This window comes from Periplaneta americana, chromosome 3, assembly GCF_040183065.1.
Source record: "Periplaneta americana isolate PAMFEO1 chromosome 3, P.americana_PAMFEO1_priV1, whole genome shotgun sequence".
In the NCBI taxonomy this organism is placed as follows: domain Eukaryota; kingdom Metazoa; phylum Arthropoda; class Insecta; order Blattodea; family Blattidae; genus Periplaneta; species Periplaneta americana.
This window is the reverse complement of record NC_091119.1, coordinates 26,137,168-26,162,586: the sequence shown is the minus strand read 5'-3', so window position 1 is coordinate 26,162,586 and position 25,419 is coordinate 26,137,168. Positions and strand designations below refer to the sequence as shown.

At 34.3% G+C, this 25,419-nt stretch overlaps 2 protein-coding genes across 9 annotated transcripts in view; one reads left to right on the top strand and one right to left on the bottom strand.

Annotated features, from left to right (window-relative positions):
* Nucleotides 1-25,419, top strand: part of LOC138695868 (metabotropic glutamate receptor 1-like) — a 1,249,477-nt gene that overhangs the window by 1,193,231 nt on the left and 30,827 nt on the right. The gene's annotated exons all lie outside the window — the stretch shown is intronic.
* Nucleotides 1-25,419, bottom strand: part of LOC138695870 (uncharacterized) — a 97,202-nt gene that overhangs the window by 51,576 nt on the left and 20,207 nt on the right. For 2 of the 5 annotated variants that reach the window (XM_069820189.1, XM_069820188.1), the window contains exon 2: nucleotides 18,528-21,081. The exons of the other annotated variants lie outside the window; for them this stretch is intronic. In XM_069820189.1, the coding sequence (XP_069676290.1) occupies nucleotides 19,802-21,070 (1,269 nt within the window). In that variant the 5' untranslated portion in view covers nucleotides 21,071-21,081 and the 3' untranslated portion in view covers nucleotides 18,528-19,801. Of the gene's footprint in view, nucleotides 1-18,527; nucleotides 21,082-25,419 lie in introns of those variants that run through there. 5 annotated transcript variants of the gene reach the window in all.

The following is a 25,419-nucleotide window of genomic DNA, read 5'->3' as shown; positions in this document are numbered from 1 at the left end:
ATGATACGCGCAACATAATGTAGATAACATACTATTTGTCAAATGACATAAAATACGGATGTGTTACATGCTAAATTTCCTATCGCATATCATGACCAGAAGATAAGAGATTAAAAGGAGTTAGCGCAGTTTCCAAAATGCATTCTCTGGTATTCTCTCGTAAAACACACAGTGGCTTAAAATAAACAAGTCCACCTCTTTGGAGTAACGGTTAACTACCTGACTGTGATGAACTTACTTAATTACTTACTTACTTACAAATGGCTTTTAAGGAACCCGAAGGTTCATTGCCGCCCTCACATAAGCCCGCCATCGGTCTCTATCCTGTGCAAGATTAATCTAATCTCTATCATCATATCCCACCTCCCTCAAATCCATCTTAATATTATCCTCCCATCTACGTCTCGGCCTCCCTAAAGGTATTTTCCCTCCGGTCTCCCAACTAACACTCTATATGCATTTCTGGATTCGCCCATACGTGCTACATGCCCTGCCCATTTCAAACGTCTGGATTTTATGTTCCTAATTATGTCAGGTGAAGAATACACTGCGTGCAGTTCTGCGTTGTGTAACTTTCTCCATTCTCCTGTAATTTCATCCCGCTTAGCCCCAAATATTTTCCTAAGCACCTTATTCTCAAACACCCTTAACCTACGTACCTCTCTCAGAGTGAGAGTCCAAGTTTCACAACCATACAGAAGAACCGGTAATATAACTGTTTTACAAATTCTAACTTTCAGATTTTTGGACAGCAGACTGGACGATAAGAGCTTCTCAACCGAATAACAACACGCATTTCCCATATTTATTCTGCGTTTAATTTCCTCCCGAGTGTCATTTATATTTCTTACTGTTGCTCCAAGATACTTTAATTTTTCCACTTCTTCGAAGGATAAATCTCCAATTTTTATAGTTCCATTTCGTACAATATTCTGGTCACGAGACATAATCATATACTTTGTCTTTTCGGGATTTACTTCCAAACCGATCGCTTTACTTGCTTCAAGTAAAATTTCCGTGTTTTCCCTAATCGTTTGTGTATTTTCTCCTAACATATTCACGTCATCCGTATAGACAAGAAGCTGATGTAACCCGTTCAATTACAAACCCTGCCTGTTATCCTGAACTTTCCTAATGGCATATTCTAAAGCGAAGTTAAAAAGTAAAGGTGATAGTGCATCTCCCTGCTTTAGACCGCAGTGAATTGGAAAAGCATCAGACTCTGCTGTATGTTTCACTGAGACACATTTTAATTAATCGAACTAGTTTCTTGGGAATACCAAATTCAATAAGAATATCATATAATACTTCCCTTTTAACCGACTCATATGCCTTTTTGAAATCTATGAATAACTGATGTACTGTACCCTTATACTCCCATTTTTTCTCCATTATCTGTCGAATACAAAAAATCTGATCAATAGTCGATCTATTACGCCGAAAACCGCACTGATGATCCCCAATAATTTCATCTACGTACGGAGTTAATCTTCTCAAAAGAATATTGGACAAAATTTTGTACGACGTCACCAAAAGTGATATTCCTCGAAAGTTACCACAGTTGGTTTTGTCCCCCTTTTTAAAAATAGGTACAAATATGGACTCCTTCCATTAACTGTGATGAACAGAGACCGGAAGTTTAGGCATTATAAATCATTAAAATAGGCAGGCAAAAAGGCATCATAAATAGCTAAAATACGCAATAAATGGCAATTACAAAAACCTTGCACTAGACCCACAACATTGCACTTTCCACAAAGGGATTAAGGCAGCAAGAAAAGCTTGACATAAGTCGAATGCAAATTGAGATTTTCAACTCGATGTTGCAATTACTGTTGGAAAAAAAGAGATCAGCGAATAGGGATTATAAAGAATGGACACTTCGCGTCGGTACCTTTGATGTAGCCGGACTGATTTCAATGACCTTCAAGCTACTAGAGCGTGAGATTCTGCTTTCTCCCTAGAGTTGGCGCTGACATCACACCAGCTAGCAGTCGACACAGCGGAAATATAACACATATAATTAATACATCTAGGTACATTATGTACTCAAATAAAATAAATTGAATCCATAAAATAATAAATCCGTCATTAACTGTAATGTCTAGACTCTAGAGTTCCTTTATAATGAGAGTCGAGACGTTGACCCCAACAACAATTAAAATATGTAATGTTTTGATAGCACTGAAAATGGAAAAACAAAACTCCTATGAGAAGTAAAACCATATACCTGTATTATATTATATACAAATATTAAACGAATTTGATACATAATTTTATAATGTATTATATTATTTTATAATATAATTTATTATATCTGAAATATAAAAATTATTATTACAACTAGTTCGTCACTGAGAAATAAGAAAAAGCTGTTAACTTGAATTTATTTGAAGCAAAGCGTTACTGAATTATGCAATAAGGTAGGCGGTGTTTGAATCCCGTGTCTCAACTCTATTTTCAATTATTATCTTAGCTTATGCTCGATTACACTAACCTCTAGCGCTTAAAAGTAGAACTAAACGCTGACGCACAGAGAAACAAAACACAGGAAAATTCGCTCAGTGTCCATTCTTTATAATTCCTATTCGCTGAAGAAATCTTCTTCGCAGTAGCCTTGGGAAGTGTATTTTTGTGTTTGGTTGTACTGATATGTTGCGATATGACGGAAATATTTAGCTAGCTACAATAACGTCGCAATGAAAACTGAAAGAAAAATAACCGTTAAAAATAACGTTAGACCTGCACTCATTGTTGACTTGTCTAATAAACACAGGCGATAATTAAAACGCTTACTGTTATACATTTTTGCACGGCAGCACTCAATGTTGCAAAGAGAATATGAACTGACTGAAAGACAATAATATAGATTCGGTGAAGTCACTTTCATTGTAGCGGTTATAGAAATGATTTTTTTTAAACAATTTATTGATCGATCAGCGCATTTAGCGCTATACAGATCATTTCTAAAAATTATAAATACAATACATGACACTGAATTGAGGGCAGCCTAGATTGGGCTCCTCATTGAACAAAAATAATTGTTAATAAGTAATTGTTTACATAGGTTGGTGTGATGATAAATTTTCATTATAATATGAGGTCCATCGGAAGTCGGCTCTTGATTCTGGTGGGAAATGTGGACTTCTTTCCGAGAGAGTAATGGACGGCGCCTGGAACATTTTCTAGGTTGTCATAGAACTTCTTAGATTGTGAATGAATAAACTGTTTGATTGTGTCAATACCAGTTTCTCTGTGTAGTTGGCTGTTACGGACAAACCAAGGAGAATCGAGTGAAATTCGTAGGACTTTATTTTGAAACGACTGGATGTGTTTAATTTCACTTATTGCAGCTCCTTCCCAGACAGGACAGGCATAAAGCAGTAGAGGTCGTAATAGAGATGTGTAATGTAGCATGCAATTTTGTAGCTTTAGAGATGATTTCTTGTTGAGGAGCGGGTATAATTTAGCGAGTCTTGAGTAGGCCAATTTAAGTTTGTTGTTGATGTGATGTTTCCATGACAGACGGCGATCTAAGTGCACTCCAAGATATTTTACAGCTTCATCCTTTGGTTTCCACGGTATCACGTTGGTTGAAAGATTTATGCATGGAGGATTATAGAAATGATTTAAAATATATCTCTAGGCAATGCCTCACTGCATACACTATTCCCTTTAACATGTTTCAAACTGTCCAGGAAACTGAATGGCTCCTTTGTCTTTCAGTGCACTTAAGGAGTAGAAGTTTACAGCAGGAAGAGTTTCCTAAATTACCATTTTGGCCATTTTAAAATTATATTTCCTTGGGAAAGTTCTAGTTTTAGGTTCACTATAACCGAAATATTAATGTACTTTTTAATGTATGCAGGTTGGGACCAACGATTTACGTTCACTATAGCCGAATTTTCACTATAACCGAGTTCACTGTATCCAGGACTGTATTTACATTATTAACACATTCAAATGTAGGAAACAGAAAACGGATGTAGGTAAATTCTCATTTTTAAATAGAACTATAAATGATTGGAATGACCTACCTGCAGCGGTCTTTGAGGGCTGTCCTTCCTTAAGGAGATTCAAGAATAATTTAAAGAGTTGTGTATAAAGTGAAAATTAAAATTAAGGTGACATTCAACATTTAATTTTTTAAGGTGGCATGTATTTATCTAGCCTGACGAGTTTACTTCCTTGGTTTGAATTGTAAATTATTTAAAAATAGCGTGTAAGAGGGCCTTAGACTAGAAATGTTTAGCTTAAATGTAGTTCTGTTTATAAGTATGCATAAGAATGTAATTATTTGACTTATTTGAACTGTTGTATCAGTGAAGCGAGGTGAGTCAGTGAAGTTATGGTTTTACAGTGCAGTGAACAGTTCCGATCAGTGATAATTTATAGCGTCAATGAAATGTGTTCTATAGTGTCAGTGAAATGTGTTACAGAGTGTCAGTGAAATGTGTGCTAAAGTGTCAGTGAAATGCTTCATAGTGCCACTACAGGGAATGAGATGAGAGTTAAAGTGAAAGACTATTGAAAATTATGTAGGACCTATACATAATTATGTAGGTTGTGTTGTAAAATTAGGTGTTTTATTTTATGTTTTATTATTATTGTGTTAAATTGTATTGTGTATTCTTATTGTATTGTGTATAAAATTGTATATGTGTTGTAAATTTTATTATGTATTGTAAATTTTATTGTGTATTGCTTATCATTTTAACTGTGCATTGTTAATATTGTATATACCACTGCCACCGGGTGCTTGCCCACTTGCAGTGTAAATAAATACATACAACACAAAACTCAATATTAAAATCACCAAAAACAAATAACTCAAATTTATAATTAATAACATTGTTTATTAACATAACAAGTTTGTCAAAAATTATTTTTAGTTCAATCTGGTGTTCTGTATACAGCGTGAATCGTAAGTAATGTCATTAATTTCAGGAGGTTATTCTTTGAGACATATATAATAATAATAAATCTGTAGCCGAAATTTTTCTGGTAATTTTCGATTTTCCAAATATAATTGGTCCTAACATATATAATTAACCACCCTGAAACCGAAAATCGCTTTTTTGACATTTTTGTTTGTATATCTGTCTGTCTGTCTGTATGTTTGTTACCTTTTCACGCGATAATGGATGAACGGATTTCCATGAAAATTGGAATATAAATTATGTTCGTTGTAACTTATATTTTAGGCTATATGGCATTCAAAATACGTTATTTAAAAGGGGGGTTATAAGGGGGCCTGAATTAAATAAATCGAAATATCTCGCTTATTATTGATTTTTGTGAAAAATGTTACATATCAAAAGATTCTTTAAAAATAATTTGCGATACTTTTATTCCTTGAAAAATTTTGATAGGACTGATATTTGATGGGATAAATGAGTTTTAAAATTAAAATAACTGCCATTTAAGGCCGTGTAATAAAATAAAAAACACATGACTTCGTCTATAAAGGGCCTTGGACAGCAACAATCGAAAGCTATGGAAGATAGCCTACAGAGAATGTTTCTGTGTTTGTATGAAGTAATATCGGAAGTTAAATTAACCGATTTGTATAATTAATTATTATTTCACCATTGGAAAGTGTAGTTTCTCTAGATGAACATAATGCTATAATGTTATTACAGTAACTTCTGATATAATGTAATGTAATATAATATAATATATGTAATGTAATATTATATAATATAATTTAAGTTATTTGAAAGGTTCAGAACCATAGTGGGCCAAACGCCATTTACTGAATACGTAGAAAACAAGGGTTAAAATTAAGTTATTACCATAATTCAATGGAAACCTATAACAAATAAAATAAAGTATACACATTAAATCTAAATGATGTCAATGTTCATTAAATTATGGTTGCATGTAATAAAAATTAGAAACATGTTAAAGGAATTGTCATTGCACCAATGAGTGGTCTCTGAACCAAAATGATCGCATTTTAATTATTTGGATGCAATTTAAATTAAGTAACATATTAAACGATTTATCCTTCTATCAAACACGAATGTTCCCTGGATCAAACGTCCTATTTTAATAATGTAATTACTTTATATTTATTTCTAACGGGTGCAGCGGAGCGCACGGGTACGGCTAGTTTCAAATAAAATAGTTTAATACAGTTTTGCTCGTTTTTGCTTCCTTTTCGAGATAAAAACTGATTTATATGAAACATTTTATAATGTATTTTGGAAAAGTCATTGATTGAATTCCCAATATACCCAGTCAGTTTAAGAGAGCAGTTATGGTAATAAATTATAGATATAAATTTAATTTTGCTCTTTAAATGTGTAGAAATTTGATCCGAACAAATGTAACATTTTAAAATTCATTTTTAGAGCGATATTTCTGCACATTCAAAGAACAAAACTGGACTTATTTCAATCATGTATTAACATAATACACTGCTCTCTTAAATTTACTGGACTTACCGTGAATTAAATCAATGGCTGTTTCGAAACACGGTATGAAATGTTTCATATAAAACAATTTTTATCTCAAAAATGATGCAAAAACGAGCAAAATTTATCGTATTAATTTTTTTGTTTGAAATATCTTAAAGAATAACCCCCTGAAATTAATGACATTACTTAGAGTTCATTTTGTATATAATTTAACTATCACTAGACAGGCATACATAGCAGCCTTTCTGGTCAAGGCCACTGCTGAGACAACACAGAACACCACATGAAAAGAGACAAGCACCTAGTCCCGTGGACGGAAGACAGATTTTTTTCGTTGCCCACGTCGGAAATCGAACTACGGATCACGTAGATTGGAAGCACATACAATGCAAAGGACTTTAGTAGAACATATATGTTTTGTGACAAAAATAAAACATTTACATGAATGAATCTGGCAGGATTCCTTCTTCTTGTTACTGATATCAAGTCTATTTTGCTTGATTAAAGATTCATTATCCGGATATTATCGGAGTAAGACGAACGTTTTGGCTATCATAAGTAGGTCATGATCGAGTTCTCCATATCTGTACATTAGACAGTAATTCTGTCGAATACTGGAAGGGCGAAGGTCAGATGAATTATCACTGTTAAGGACATAATATAACATCTGTACAAGGTCTTGGTTCAAGCTGAAGATTACGGGGTACGTAGTTGTCTAACCATGTGTTCAGGATAATAACAGTGACGACTCTTCTACAGGGTGTATCAAAGCATGTGGGAAAGCTCTAGGAAAGCATGTCAATTGATGCCCACAGGAGCAAGCGCGCGCTTTAGAGCCCAGGAGAGCCTGAGCGTTTTACAGCGGAAAGGAAAGAGACAGACGAAAGAGGTGGTATATGCCGCTTGGTCGAGCTATATCCAGGGATGGCCAGCACTGATTCAATAGATAAAGGGCAGAGAACTTATTAAAACTTATCCATGTTAATTTTTAGATTTGCCTGAGAAGTATAAGTGCATTATAAGAATGTAAGTTTTAATTTTAATGCTCATTTTTCACAAGTTTGATTTTTTTATTCAAAAGAAATATTTTCTCAACTTTTCGTATAGAAAAGTGAAATTTTCGGGTATAGGCCTATTTATTTAGTAGCCTTACAGAATGTTTTCGTAAATCTAATATACCGTATATACGTATTACTGAAGATAGTGTATTGAAAATTTTGAAAATATACGCATGGAAATTGTTTGTAAGGAAATGAATTAACAAAGCAACTACTGTTACATCATAAGCAAAAGATACGTGCCCATGTGTTGTAAAAATGTCAGCTCTATAGCTTCAGCAGATTTCGAGAAAATAATTTAATATTCTGATGATAGGAAGTTGCTCACAAATATCACCTTAAAAGCATAGTGCGATAAGAGTTTTGTTACGTAATATTAGTTACACTTAAAACAGATACAGTACCTAGGTAACTTTGCTTTGTACTGTAATATTGTTTTGATTAGTTTATTGATTACTTTTGTACGGCTAAAGATACCATCAATGTAAATTCCAACTTATCATATCATACTCAATCTCTTTCTTTGGAATATCACTTTCTTTATGAATGATGTGTTTCATCCACTTAATACAGTAGGATAATATTATACTACTATGGAATTTAAGTGAATATTCCTTCTTAACTCTCTATTATGTTATTAAGATTTAAAACACAAGTTCAATATTAAGAAATCAGTGTTAGTACTTTTGTTTTACAGACAATATAGTTAATATTGAACAGAAAGAAGCCATATAAAAATAACGACATAAAATTTCACGTTCCGTTTGAAGTTTGTGCAGCACTGTTTTTCTTAATCCAACAGGCTGCTTATTCATATACACAACTCTTCCTCTTTTCATACTTAGCGCTTGCTGCCCGCGCACGACGTCAAGGTCAGAAAAATGCGCTTGCTTTGGCATCACTGCTCTAGGGTATTGATAGAGGACCTCAAAACAAGCGAAATTGATCCTGTGTTTATGTAAACTTTCTTACTTGTTTTCAGGTCCTCTATCAATTCCCAGAGCTTTCCCACATGTTTTGATACACCTTGTTTAATAATAAAGTGGAAGGTCGCAAGGTTAAAATATCTTCCCATTAAATGTTACATGTCTTATAATGTTACTTAAACTGTCCTCACACCCACATGCCTCAGTAGGGGTGGATTATTCTAGTACGGGAGTAACGTGATGATTTTCAGCCGTTACAGTTGGCTTGTGAAACCAGACTTCGCTTCTTATTATACAGTAGCGTGCAAATTAATCCGAACAACGTAATTACTTATGCAAAAACACTCAAACGGGATAAAAAAAAAAAGGATCTAAGACATACCTCAGTAATCTATGTGGCCTCCCTTGTTCCTAATAACAGCTCTGAGACGATTTGGCATGGATTCCACTAATTTCCCACAAATATTCATCTCTTCATCGCGAAACCATATATCAATGAGGGCAGAAATCATCTTCTCCTTTGTAGATCAATCCATTTTTTGCATTCTTCTTTTGCAAATTGACCATAAGTTCTCAATGGGGTTGATGTCGGGTGAGTTGCCTGGCCAGGGGAGTACCTGAATATTCTTCTTGTTGAAGAATTCTGTAGTTTTTCGAGACGTATGGCATGGTGCCAGGTCTTGTTGGAACACACCTCTTCCATCCGGAAATGATTTTTGCAGCTGGGGTACGATTCTGGTTTCCAATAAGTGAATATATTTGTCAGAATTCATCATTCCCTTGATAGGTATTAATGCTCCAGGCCCTTCATGTGTAAAACAACCCCAAAACATTACTTTAGGGGGGTATTTGGGTGCTTCTTTGAGATGAGCTGCTCTTACTTTTTCGGATCCTTTCCGTATGTAAGAAACACGGTGGCCGTGGACCTCGAAATGAGACTCATCGGAAAAAAGTACATTCTTCCAATCATTCACTGTCCAGTGTTGATGTAATTTTGCCCACATTAAGCGTTTTTGCACATAACATGGGTTAGCAGTTGCTTCTTAATAGGCTTACGAGCCCTTCGTCCAGCTTCCAAAAGCCTACGCCGCACTGTTGTGACGTGAATATTCGCCCCAGTGGTAGCCATTAACTCGCGGGTTAAGTCGACAGCAGTTAGTCTAGGATTTAATTTACTTTTCCTGACAATTAAACGATCATCTGCAGGTGAAGTCTTCCTTTTCCGGCCACAGTTTCCTTTTTTCTGGGGTGTGATGGATCCAGTCTCCCTGTATCTTTTTATGATCGAATTAACAGTGGCCAAACCGATGTGACATTCTGCAGCAATTTGCCTCTGTGTCATAGAAGAATGCTCTGCTAATGTTATAATTTTAGACCGTTTTCGTGGAGTTGTATCCATTTGTGAAGACGACAGAATGTACACAGGATTGCAGTATTAAGTCTTCAACACAACTGAAATGCTTATAAGTACAAAACGACAGGCAAAATGTCACATATTATAAAAAAAAATAATGACAGACCTTCAACAATGGAATTACACGTACTACAGATGTCAATTAAAGCGGTATGAGCAGCTGTGAGGCTAACAATGACAGAAAATTTAAAAATATGTCGTGTTCGGATTAATTTGCACGCTACTGTACAAGTAGCTTCCCAAATTCATCACGATGCTAGGTGGCCACCGATCCCATACAGTGGCCAAAATTTCATTGGAAAAATTTATTCCCCAATCAAGACTCAAACCAGCGCTAATTCCGTAATGTTAAATCAAGGCGCGGGACACAGTCCAATTCGCTCGATCAGATTTATTAATGCTGCTTACTGCACATTACACCTCTGATTGAGGTTCTAGCTGATATGTACATCTATTATCAGGCAGTACATCTCACTTGACGATATGTGTCAGAGCAAGAACAATGTTTGTATGCATCTGAAGTCTGACTAGTGTATATGTAGCTAGTCGGCGATGTATGCAATGGAGAGGGAAAGAACTGGCCATCCTATCACATTATCTCTTGGCCTAGTTGCCTCATGAGCGATGCCTTATTGGTGTTACTTATGAGGTTCAAATCTGTCTTCAGCCAGTTGACTAAACAACAACTGTACATAAAATTAATATTTCAGCTGATAGCCAATGTATTTTTAGTAGTGCCCATTGAAAGATGTATTTATTTATTTATTTATTTATTTATTTATTTATTTATTTATTTACTTAGTTACTTACTTCATTATTTACTAATTTATTCACGTACTTATTTATTTATTTATTTATTTATTTATTTATTTATTTATTTATTTATTTATTTATTTACTTACTTAGTTACTTATTTACTTACCTACTTATTTATTTATTTATTTATTTATTTATTTATTTATTTATTTATTTATTTATTTATTTATTTATTTATTTATTTACTTATTTATTTACTTATTTATTTATTTGTTTATTTATTTATTTATTTATTTATTTATTTATTTATTTATTTATTCTTTCTTTCAAATTGTCTCACAATTTTATTGTTTTTAATTATTGTTCTTTGTGAATTGATTAGTAGGCCGATCTATCGAACCCTTATTTAGGGCGGCTTTTGTTAATACAAGTTTATTATTATTTATTTATCTATTTATTTATTTGTTTACTTATTTTTTTTCTTTTTCTTTTTTTCTTTCAAATTGTCTCACAATTGTTTCTAATGATTCTTTTGTGAACTGATTAGTAGGCCGATCTATCGAACCCTTATTTAGGGAGGCTTTTGTTAATACAAATTTATTATTATTTATTTATCTGTTTATGTGTTTATTTACTTATTTATTTATTTATCTCTTTATTTATCTATTTATTTATTTACTTATTTATTTATCTATTTATTTATTTACTTATTTATTTATCTATTTATTTATCTATCTGTCTATTTATCTATATATTTATTTATCTATTTATTTATTTTTTATTATCTATCTATCTATCTATCTATCTATCTATCTATCTATCTATCTATCTATCTATCTATCTATCTACCTATCTACCCACCCACCTAACTATCTATCTATCTATCTATCTATCTATCTATCTATCTATCTGTCTGTCTGTCTGTCTGTCTGTCTGTCTGTCTGTCTGTCTGTCTGTCTGTCTGTCTATCTATCTATCTATCTATCTATCTATCTATCTATTTATTTATTTATTTATTTATTTATTTATTTTGCTAATACTTGTAACATAAATATAGTATACACAGATAAAAGATTTGCTAAAAAGTTAGTTTTTAATTGAGAATATTACGATACATCCGACTCATCTTGAGGATTAGTGTGACAAATGTGGGAAGGTATGATTATAGCACAGTGAGCAGGAATGTGAATATAATTCGTGGCGTTGTGGATTATGACAGTAATAACACAAGATGCGCCAAGACGGCCAGTCGGTGTACAGGATTGTAATATCATCACGACTTCCACTCCTAGAAACCCATTAAGTTTCAACAAGTTCTGTTGTTAATGCTGAATGACAATCGTGAGTCAGTGGTTATGAGCATCTTCCTAATGAGAGAGGAGCATAGCGAAAAGATTATATAATTATTGAGTTCTTTTATGGTGTGTTCAGGTATTATTTTTTTAACGTTTGAGAACTACGAAGTGGTTATATGGTTCCTAATGAATATAGTTTTTTACTTGGTTATTTAACGACGCTGTATCGACTACTACCACTCAGCTTATAAACAGAATGGAAATAGTTGTGCCGATTTTAACAGTTTATTCCTTGCATAGAGAACAATAAAAAGAAAGGTCGTACGTAACTTTAGGATATCATTTTTTAAGTCCTTTCGAGTAAAAAAAGTTCATACAGTCATTCCAGTTGCCACGAATGTTACATTTTTACTATTTTCAAACTCTATATAGGCCTATTACTGAAAATCAAATTATTTTATCAACATTTATTATTAGAATCAATTTAGAATATCAGTATCATTTTATATAAAAATTTTGCTTGAATAAAATTTATTATTATTGCAAAAATAAAGAAAAGGTTCCGTCACGGATGTTACAAGATTTGTGAACTCACTTTACAATTCTTTTACTTATCTTGGCTGTAATCTCTCCTATATTCATTCTCGAGATATAGATAGAATAAATTAGCCAAATTTCAACAGCTGCTAAGAACAATCAGAAATACACTGTTTAAGAAGGTCCGGCAAGACACAATTTTGAAATTCTACAAAACAATGGCCATTCCAACTTTGCTATATGGATCAGAAACTTGGACTCTAACAACTAGTCAACTGAAAAGAATAGAAGCAGCTGAGATGAGATTACTAAGACCGCTAGCAGGCTACACTCTCTATGACCATAAATATAATGAAGACATCCGACAAGAACTAAATATCGCAGCCATTACAGAGACAATCCACAAGTATCGGAGCAACTGGCATGAGCATGTTCTACGGATGCCAAATGATAGACTACCCAGGAGATTATTAAATTACAGACCCCTTGGATACAGAGTTCGTGGACGCCCAAAGAAGCGATGGAGAGACCAGCTTTTCACCTGAGACGAACAAGCCAAATGGCCTAAACCCTGATAGCTATTGATGATGATGACTTTACAACTCATTAACAAAAAGTAGTGTAAAAAACTCAGGTCTCTGCCTCAAGCAAAAAGAGATTCATTCTCATTTTGTCCATGTGGAAGCTATACAAATATCATGGCATCCAATTAGTTTACAAAAAATAATCGGTAAATATTTTATAGCTGTTTCTTCCATATCACAGATGTTACACATATTTTGTCACGGATATTACAAATGAGTTAATGTCCTTCGTTTTTCCAGTTTCAAAACAACTGTGACATTTATAAGTCAAAATATTCACTTGAAATGTAAGATTCCTAATTGTTATTAACCCAAACTACTGAAAATAAATGGCAAAAAGAATATATTATTACAGAGTAAAACGTTCCTTGATTCTGGAATTAACTGTGCAGATTCTCAAAATATTTCTCCAACAATAGCTCCTTGGAAAATATATATTTACAGCTGATTTCTCTATGAGTAAGTGCTGCAAACTTTAGGAAAATAAAAAGTACCCATTACCTAGCCAATATCACTTAGATTTAATGCCCATAAAACTTGTAAAAATCTTTCCTTTTGAAAATAAAACGTTAGAATATTTAAATTTAGAGCGTTATAGTACGTATATGTCTTACACTGATAACACAGTCTAGTATATGCAGTCACGAAGCTCAATACGTAGGAAATATGCATCCATAGATAGTTGCTAACCACTAGGATCGCTACTATCGCCTCATTACAGACAATGCGAAATAGAACCTGCACAGTCTATTGTTCCTAGTACCCTCATCAACTCAACCTTCGTGACTGTATATACTAGACTGTGCTAATAATAAACAAATATGTCTGAAAAAGATTTTTTATTGGAATTTCCAGTTTTCTTGGAATGGTTGCATATGAGTATGGATCATAATTCAAGCTGTTACAGAACTATGCCTAGTTTAACCTACAATAGTACAGGGACATCATTTTATTTGTACTAACATTTTTAATATTAACCTGGCTATACATTTAGAGAACCGGAAAACCCGTTCGCTACCCCCTTCCACAACTGAAGTTCGATGATACTGGCGTAAAACACAAACAAATCACTTTAATAGGTATAGGAGGGAAGAAAAGTACTTCATCCATTTATGTAAACTAGGAAATATCGCGATTTTGAGTTCGATAATTTTCATTAGGTTTTTATTTAATCAAAATGCAGTACTGTATTAACAATGAGTGTTTTTACTCACGAACTGAGCTATCCATGCGAACGTATTCATTATGCACTGTATATTATACTGTCTACAGCACATTAGCGAGCAATATAGAGAATGAAGTTAAATTGAAAAATAATCATAATATGGATATTTAAACACATTTTTGAAAATAGTAGCCGTTCATTTCGATAGCCTACAGGCTTCAGTTCTTTTGTGCATATTATCGCACTATAGACTATTGCATCTAATTCCAATTACCAGTTTCGTCCTTCGTACTAGTAACTCATGTTCAAATAATTCTGTACCTACTCTATAAAAGAGTACCTTATGTACTGTAAATTCAATCTTCACTTCTGCCCGACCCGCACAGATAAAATTACTCAGACATGTTATCTACTGTCCGTCCAAGTGGTTATACCGCAGGATCGTAGAAAGGGGGGAAATCACGTGACAGTTAATTACTTAACGAGGCCCTTTTATTTAAGTTATTTTAAACAGTTGTATAATATTACGTAAACGTCCAATTCCTATCAGAAATTAATGTTTTCACAAAAGAGCTAAGACAGCCCTGCTTTTACAGAGGGGCGTGCAGAAGCAGGTGGGGGAAATGGGATACGACGTAGGCAAACGACAGTACCTGTGCGAAAATATGATTCAATATTAAAAGTTCTTTCGTCACTGGAAAACGCGAACATATTTCTGGAACGTACTATACTCACTAACTGAGTGCTGCTGTTTACTATAAGCGGCCTTGATTCTGTCTGGAGAACAGTTGAAACTCCGTTAGTGGAAGGGGTGGGAGTGAAGTACATTCAAAAATTCAGGTACAATAAAAATTGAAGTAAAAATAAAATGATGTCCCTGTACATTATGCAACGAGCCTATAATGGTAGTAATTAAGACGGGAGTATGTTTATGAAACGAGCGCAAGCGAGTTTCATAATTTTCATACGAGCGTCTTAATTACCATTAAAGGCAAGTTTCATACGATTTTTTATTCTCGACCATATTTCTAACTTGAATTATTAATAAGTATTCATGTTATTCTTATCTGACTGGGGAGCGGAACTGACCTTGTGCAATATCTCGTAAATTGTGAGATGTGTGCAGACGCGAAAGTATTGATTTTTTTTCCGAGAAACAAATGTCATTGACCTTGATATAATCTAGAGAGTAAAATAAACATTAATCTTGATATAACCTTGAAATTGATTTAGACATTGAAAAACGAGATGACAAATTGAATTTATTTGAATAGTATTTACAATTAACGCTAATTATTATAGTAACAGACAGTATTGGATTTCCAGCCTCTGTGACGTTTCGCTGGTTGTCTTTCGATTGCATATCCGAGAATAATCGATACTTGCGCTTTCATATTGCTACAAGGTGTTTTCTGATTGGTGGAACACCTGAACTTTAATGAATAGGTTTACTTTAATGATGTCCATTAAAGGGCTGCTACCAGGTGTATAATTACTACATTCCGGCATGGTCGAGCATAAAAATAATTACGCTTTCACAGTTATAAATCACGTTTGGAGACATAGCCAGAAAATTTACACTTTACGTTCACATACGTGCCCAATATTCTTTAGTCGAAGTCCATGTTTAAAGTAGATTTTCAAGTTTTCCGCCTTTTGTATCAATACTCTTTTGCGTTCGTGTGTGAATTGCTTATCGCAGCGTCACCAATGTTGACATTAATTTGTCCTTGACCTTGATATCCATTGTGCAAGCAATAGCTCCTGGGTCATTCCATAAATAATTTTAAGAATATGCCACCGCTGCAGACCCCGTAAAGAAACTCAACCGAGTATAATCAACATAAGCTGGATTCGAACCCACGCTTCAGTGCAGTCTCGAAACCCGAGACCGTCTTGCTATTCCTGTTCTATACCGGTGATTTGTTTAATGCTTTATCTGCATTAAGCTGATACGAATGTATAAAATATCCTTGTACAAGTTGATCTCTTATCACGAATACTGTGTACTCTCCATACCTGATGGTGACATTTTATTTTATCGTATGAACACAGGACTTGAGAAAGCAATGAACTCTTATCGTTTTGAAGTGGTCTTTTTATACCGTTATCATTGTTGTTAGAGGATTTATAAAGTATACTATCTGGATGTCAATTCGATTTAGCAAAGAATAACCATGCCAAAACACTCGAGACTTCAATAAAACACAATAATGAAAACAGTTCAAGGAAAGCTCTTAAAGATTTGTATTTTGACAAGAAATCCTGTAACTTCTCAGGTGTTCCTATTTGTCCTGATGATGGAAGCTGTATGTAGTTCGGAAACATTAAAAATGTCGGAAACAATGGAAATGTTACGTTCCAGATCACGGTGCAATACCAAGTCTGCACATTCACCGCGAAAGCCTAAAAATTCATATAAAGAATGTTCACATTTTCAATTAAAATGCAGAAGTGTTCTATTATATTTTTTCTGTTGTGCAAAGGTTACATAATTCAATGTATGAATCTGTATACATCTTCAAAACGTACATAAAGAATAAATAGTCGGAATATGTATTATATGTCTTTCTCGTGTTAAATATTACTGTACTTGGTTAACACGTTTCGGTTTGTTATTGACCTTCTTCAGAACTGGTTGTTGCTTGTCTTGGCGCCTTTTGTTCTGTTTCCTGTGAGGGTGTGTTTGTGTAGTGTAATGTGGAGTCAAAGAGTGTGTGTGTTCTGAAATTGAGTTGTGAGTTGAGAATTTAATTTGGATGTGATTTTGTGTGTTTTTATATTTCGTATTGTTCTAGTGTGTTTAGTTTCTGGCTTTTTGGTTGGATGTGTGGAATTGCCATGTATGTGTTGATGTCTCTGTAGGTGTGGTTAGCATTTGTGATGTGTCCTGCATATATGAATGTATTTTGTAATTTTGTTATGGCTGTGATGTGTTCTTTGTAACGTGTTTGAAATGATCTGCCTGTCTGTCCTATGTAGAAGTTGTTGCAGGTGTTACATTTGAGTTTGTATACGCCTGTGTGGTTGTATTTGTTTGTTTGTGTTGTTTGTGTGTTGAGATGTTTTTGTAGAGTGTTATTTGCTCTGTATGCGATGTTGTAATTTAATTTCTTGAATGAGGTTGCAATCTTGTGTGTGTTCTTGTTTTCGTATGTTAGTGTAATGTATTTTTTGTGTTCTTGTGTTTGTGTTGTATTCTTATGTTTTTTTTTTGTGATTATGTTTTGTCTTTCGTATTATGTTGTCTATTATGTTGGGGTTGTATCCGTTTTCCTGTGCTCTGTATTTGATTATGTTTAGCTCTTCTTTGTAATCCTGTTGGTTCATTGGTATGTTGAGTAGTCTGTGTACCATTGTTCGGAATGCAGCTTGTTTGTGTTGTGTTGGGTGGTTGGATGTGTTGTCTTTGACTCCACATTACACTACACAAACACACCACCACAGGAAACAAAACAAAAGGCGCCAAGACCAGCAACAACAGTTCTGAAGAAGGTCAATAACAGACCGAAACATGTTAACCAGGTACAGTAATATTTAACACGAGAAAGACATAGACTATAATACATATTCCGAAGTGATATAGTGTTAAAAGTTGTGTAATCAAGATGTATAATAAACAATTGTATGGAAAACCATGTTACATTTACTGTTGACTTTATGTTAAATTTGATGGATAGATTTAACGAAAGGGATTCAGTGAATAACCGAAAAAGCCAACGAAAGATATAAATTATACGTTAGAGAAAATGGATAACACTTCTAACATCTACTGTGAGGAGGGTCAGTATCGAATCATGTCATTTAATGCGTAGTATCTCTAAGTTTTAATCCGCTGAAACTTAAAGCCAAGATATATATCATTTATATATTATATATGATATGCGTAAATCACTTCGTGATTTAAGACGGCGCTTATTCCGTCGGATCCCGGCCAAATAGTCACTCATTACGAGTGCACCTCAGCACATGTATGGACTTCGGTCCTAGGTTCATAGATATCTATGACGTAGTGAAGAGGGCGGCCACTAGAGGGAACCCAAGAGTTGAAACTTAAAACTGAGACGATTCTTCCGACGCCGGGGTGGAATCCGGTGTGGCTTAGTGGATAAAGCGTCAGCACGTAGAGCTGAAAACCCGGGTTCAAATCTCGGCGCCGGAGAGAATTTTTCTCCATTCCATTACTCTTTCATCGTACTCTTTCATCGTTAAAGCAAGAGTTCGCGAAGACGAACAGCTGTAGCAGTTGATCGGTCGGCTTACCAGTACATTACGTCAACGTTCGCTGAGACTCCCATTCTGTCAAGACAAATTAATGTATTCTCCTAGAAAAGAATAGGACAGGAATCGTGACAGTAAGCAAACAAATAATAGTCTTAATTTACACCATGAACATCATACAAATGACAATTTTATTTAAAATGTTATTCACTCACTATTTTATTTTATAATTTTACATAAAAATTGTCCTTCGGAAATGTTTGCAGAATAATATAATATTTATTATTTTATGTACATGTCATTATCATTATTAACTACCAGTTAAAATTAGGAATCTTCCATACCAAAAGTAGTAAAATAATACCTATCGAAAATTCACTCGTTACCTTTCCGATACTTCGCTTTTCATTAGAGAGTTTTCTGGTCCGATAAACGGTTAACGCTATGTTGACGTCATTGATGAAAGAGCCAATCAGAGTCATTTACTTCAATAGTGGACCCGCTAACTCTAGGCAAACTATGTGGACGTGAACGGAGTTTACAGTAGGTCTAATTCAGTGTTAAAATGGCATCTCGTTTAAGGTTTACCACTGTATTACTGCAAAAAAATTTCCAAGCGCACAATTATAACGAGAGATTATACTAGGTTAAAAACGACATATTTAGGAGGTAAGCTTATTCGTTTACAGATTTTTTTCTTTCAGTTTTAGTTATGTATCATGCGCTATTGGAAGTGTGTCAATTATTGAACATCCAGTATCGGTGTATCAAGTCGGATATCGGGTATCGATTGTCGGTTAATTTTAGTATCGTTCCAACTCAACTACCATTTAAAATTTAAATGAGGATTCATTCTTGGCCGAAAATTGAAACGGTATATGATTATGTACGAGTCTCTAAAAATAGTTAATTTTGTTTTTGTTTTAAGTTATGTGCTCAGAATTATAAAAACTACGACGCTGTTATTTCCGGCGTGACTTCTCCTCGTTGCTTACGTTTTAGGAAGTGAAGGCTCTATAAAGTCTAGGTAGGTAGTATCATTCGCCATTTTTGTTCTTTCGTTGCCGAGCTACCGGTACCATACGAGGAAACTATTTGCCACACCGTTAAATATTATCATGTCGTAGCTCCTATGATAATAAATCAAACGCACTATAATTCAGCAAATAATTGAGCGGCAAATAACGTCTTCGTGTGCTTTCTGCGAACGCCAACGAAAGAGCCAAAATGGCGGGCGATTATATTAAGTATTTATCGAGCCTTAAGAAATGAATAACGTCTTCATCAGCGAATCATAAGACGCACACGTTTAAATGTAGCCGACCTGCAGAGCGATTGGCTGCCGGAAATTAGAGCGACGGGACTATAATACTAAATAATTCCATACACTCTTTATAAACTCACACATACTATTCATATTCCATTACGTAAATACTCCCTTCGTTTCGAAATGAGGTAGTAGCTGTCTAAACGCGCACTCATAACGGCTTCCAGAGTAGGTCTTTTCTATAGACTTCGCGTCAAGATTGCTTCCATCTTCGTTGAGATTCTCCATGTCGAATGCCTCTGTCGGTTCAGCTACCACTGCGCCAAGGAGAGTACACGCTGTCACAAACCCAAAGAATGATCTATCGTCGAACTCTTTCTTGAGCACGTCGACAGTAAATTCAGGCCGATCGCACTGGAGGATCTTGAGCGTGTCCGACAGTTCCTTGTGGTACACTTGCAGCAGATGATCCGTGTGCTGCGACCGCACGTCTTCGCTGGGACTCGAGTATACGAAGTACTGCAGATCTAGCGCAGGGGAGGAAAACCGCATCATTTGGAAGTCCACAAACCTCACTTCGTCGGGTTCTCCCGTTGCACGATAGTGAAACATCATGTTGTTGACCCAACAATCGCCATGGTTCAGCACTGACAGAGCGTCCTTCTTGGGCGTCACTAACTCTGTCAGCCGATCCCACATCTTTGGGGTTATATCTTTAAGTTTGGCTTCGTACTTCTCGAAGCCTTCCCACTTAGCTACCACATTCCCCAGAGCCTCCATGGCTGCCTTCAAGAAGTTCACCATATTGACTCTATTCTTCTCGATATACATGTTCTCCACATATGGATCCATGCTCTTTGGGTCTTTGTCATAGAGCGCGACTGACATAGCATGAAATCGAGCTAGACTTTTCAGAGCGATTTCACAATGAGGTAAATCCATACGAGTTTTTCTATCAGCCATCTTGAAGCCCAAAGTTGTCAAATCCTCAAGCACCAAAGTATGTGGTCTCGAAGTCTTGTAGAATAAAGCTGTCAATTGTGGCACTGCTCTGTCTGGAAGTTTTTCTTGAAGAAGTTGTAACATTCTCGGTATCGTTATAAAATACATTGAAGTTTCTCTCTCGAATATGTTTGCTTCTATAATAAACTTGGCCATAATATCCACAGAGGATAACCCTTTTATTATCAAACTGATATTTTCTAGTTCATCGCCATCTTTAATCTCCTTGGTTCGCCTCCTGAACTCCACCAAAACTCGGTACAACAGACTTGTATAGTTGTCTCCTTTCCCGACTGCCAACTGGACCTTGATGTTTTCCACAACGACGTCGCTGTATTCATGTCGAGATTGGAGCACGTCTTCAAGAAATTCTCTAGTCATCCAAGAAGGTTTCTCTACTGCATCTTCTGCCATCACGCTCATGTTTCATCAACCTGAAAGTGGAAAAGTATCACTAAAGAAGCGCTGCATTCTCCAATATGTGAGGCTATCAAATGCAAACTCGCCTTACCCAGGTAAAATAATTTGTCAGAAAACAGGAAAACCCGTTATGGATATGGACAGTTTTGCATTTGATAGTAGATTTCTGAGCTCTATGGAAGAGGAATTAGACAAGATTTGCACAAACCTACTATATCAGTAGATAGAGAGCTGCAAGAAGTACAACATCCCATATGTAACTCATTTCTTTTAAATTTTGGATAAGGAGAGTTTTGCACTTGATAGCCTCATGTATCAAATGCCGAGTTCGTCATGACACGACACCAGACAATCTCGAGTAGAGATACATCAACTTCCACATTATATAGAAGTAAAGTAACTAATTTCAGAGGTGTATACTTTGAAATATTTCAAACAAAAAAGTTGAATACAATTTTACTCGTTTTTGCTTCTTTTTCAGGATAAAAATTGTTTTATATGAAACATTTCATAGCGTGTTTTGGGAGAGTCATTGATTTAGTTCCCAATATGCCCACTCAATTTAAGACAGCAGTGTATTATGATAATAAATTATTGCAAGAATATTAGTTTTATCCCTTAAATGTCCAAAAATTTTATCGGAACAAATGTAACTTTTCGTTCTGCAAAGGAATTTTACAATGTTACATTTGTTCGGATCAAATTTCTGCATATTTAAAGAACAAAATTAAAATTCTTTCAATCATTTATTACCATAATACACTGCTCTTTTAAATTAACGGAGCATACTGGGAATTAAATCAACGGATTTCCTAAAACACGTAATGAAATCTATCTATCTATCTATCTATCTATCTATCTATCTATCTATCTATCTATCTATCTATCTATCTATCTATCTATCTATCTATCTATCTATCTATCTATCTATCTATCTATCTATCTATCTATCTATCTATCTATCTATCTATCTATCTATCTATCTATCTATCTATCTATCTATCTATCTATCTATCTATCTATCTACCTATCTATCTATCTACCTATCTACCTACCTACCTCCTATCTACCTATCCATCTATCTATCTATCTATCTATCTATCTATCTATCTATCTATCTATGTATTTATTTATTTATTTATTTTATTGCTACTATGTTTGAAATGAATACAAGTTAATAAATACAATGAAAGATAAACTAGCCCACTCCTGAATGAGTAAGACTCGTGCTTAGGATGGGATACCAATAAAGACAAAAATAAAATTAAAATTGAGAGTGAATACAGATTAAATAGTGTTTAATATGTTTAAACCCAAACTATAAATCCAATATATATATATATATATATATATATATATATATATATATATATATATATATTTTATTATTAATTTGGAGAGGATTCGTGGTTGAAATATTATTGGAATAAAATTTGTTTAATAATCTGGAACCTTGACTCCTGCTATGATAAAAAGATGGTTTTACATTTCGGTTCTGACAAACGCAGAGAATTCATATTTTTAGTTCTATATTTATGTATATACCTTTCAAAGTTATTAAAATTTCTATGAAAATATTTTAATAAAATAAAATAATACATTTGTTTAATGTTGAAAATTTTTAAATGTTTAAACAACAATTCAGTTGGGTAATCTTTCTGCTTTTTTAAACAAAATTTTAATACTTTTTTTTTCTAGTAAAATTAACGGATAAAGGTTAGATTTATAAGTTCTACCCCAACCTATAATACCAAACATAAATTAGATTGAAATACTCCTAAATAAATTACACGTAAACAGTTAAGTGACAAAATATTTCTTAGAATAACAAAGTAAGATAATGTTTTACGTAATTTATTACAAATATAATGAATATGATTATTCCATTTTAAATAATTATCAATAATTATACCTAAGTATTTAACCTAATTAACTTCATTAATAACTGAACAATTGCAATTCATATCGGAACAATCACAAATGTTTCATATAAAAGAATTTTTATCTCGAAAAGGAAGAAAAAGCGAGCAAAAGTGTATTCAACTTTTTGGTTCGAAATATCTCAAAGAATAACCCCCTCTGAAATTAATGACATTACTTACGGTTCACTCTTTATACAGTTATCATCGCTTTCATCATCAATACCACACATTTTTCATCAGTACTGCCCGTACCATTACCACATTAAATATCACTATTACTACAATTATCACTGCCGCAATTACTGTTCCCAAGTGTTGTCTTAAATGCCACCCAACGACACTGTTACTCCTATTGCTGAACAAACTCTGTTGATTCTCCTATTAAGTTCTTGTTACAATATTCGTAGTACAGTGTTAATTCCTCGTTGACAGATTATGAATATCTCAGTGTTATTCTCATACAGGATGACTTACGAGAGTGTTAAGGGAAAGAAGGCAGAGGACGGACACTGGAAAGTTTTCTTTTCTCAATCGTACTATCAGGGACTGGAATGCTTTACCTGCAGACTTACTAAAGTCTTTACCAACAACCAAAAATGTATTTAAAAATAGGCTTAAGGACTTTACTAATAGACGGTAATTATACACAGTATTTAAAGGGTATAAATGATATTTTGTTACTGAAGTGTTGTATCAGTGAAGAATTATGTTGTGTCAGTGAAGTGTGTTGTGTCAGTGAAGTGTGTAGTGTAAGTGAAACGTGTTCCTGTCAGTGAAGCTTTATAGTTTATAGTGGCAGTGCAAAGTATTTGAACAGTGAAATGTTTTTGAAGTCTTAGTGAAATCAGGATAGAAATGTGACGTAGTTCCAGTGCAGTGAGTGAGTTGATAGCGAAATGAGTGTAATGTTGAAAGGTACTTGTGCAGATATGAACATATCATACTCGTGGGTTTTAGTTCGAACTTAGGTTTAAGATACAAATTAGATTTATTTCAAATGTTATTTTAAGTGATCGTTTCATTTAATTTAGGATATTCCCTCTTGTTGTTATTATTATTATTATTATTATTATCATTATTATTATTGTTAGTATTAATTATTAGTATTATTAATTGTACTTTTAATTAATAAGTTTATTATTGCCATTATTGAGTGTAATTAGTTACCACTGCCACCGGGTATATACCCATTGCAGTGTGAATAAATACATACATACATACATACATACATACATACATACATACATACATACATACATACATACATATCTACGTTGCCATCTGAAAGGGGGCAATTTGCGGCCTAGATTTTTATTATTATTATTATTATTATTATTATTATTATTATTATTATTATTATTATTAATGAAGGCAAAGGTTAATTGGGATTTCTCGATTTCTGATCGGGTCAAAAACCCCGATAGAACTGATATTTAATCCTTGCGGTGAATTTCGGTGAAGTCCGGAGTGCTTAATTAGTCAAGTCAACTCTCCTCACCTCCACGCTGGGATCCCTTGGGATCTCTTTAAGATGCGAAAGAGAGAGTGGTGTGCGGAAAGCAACGGGAAGCTACCGCATTTATCTTTCCCAAGAAAAACTGCAATGTGGCATTGTATGGGGCAGAAATATGGACATCACGACGAAGTGAAGAGAAACGAATAGAAGCATTTGAAATGTGGATATGGAGAGGAATGTAACGTGTGAAGTGGACAGACAGAATAAGAAATGAAGCTGTGTTGGAAAGAGTGGGTGAAGAAAGAATGTTGCTGAAACTGATCAGGAAGAGAAAAAGGAATTGACTGAGTCACTAGCTGAGAAGACACTGGCGACTGAAGGATACACTGGAAGGAATGGTGAACGAGAGAAGAGTTCGGGGTAGAAGAAGATATCAGATCATGGACGACATTAAGATATATGGACCACATGCGGATTCTAAGAGGTAGCCAGAAAATAGGAAAGGTTGGAGGATGCTGGATTTGCAGTGAAAGACCTGTCCTTGGGCAGAACACTATGTATGTATGTATGTATGTCTGTATGTTTGTATTTGTGTATGTATGTAAGTATTCGGATGTTTGAATAATTTCAGATACCACCCTTCTATTTAACTAAAATCTCTACGTAAGTTCCTCCCCTGTTTTAGATGATCAGAATTGCTGAGAGTTTACACTGTCGATATGACAATTTTGAAACTAATTTTTTCTGTGGAAATTCTCCCTGCATGGAAAGACATGTTTAGGCCTACAACTAGCAACTGTTACTCCTCTCACTAGCAGGTAGCCTAGCTTTTGAGGTTCTACTGTGCTGTAAAAAGTCACAGCCGAAAGTTTAAATAAGTATACATCTTGATTACACAACTTTTAACACTGTATCACTTCGGAATATGTATGATAAGAACTTTCCTGTGTTAAATTTTAACGTTCCTTGTTAAC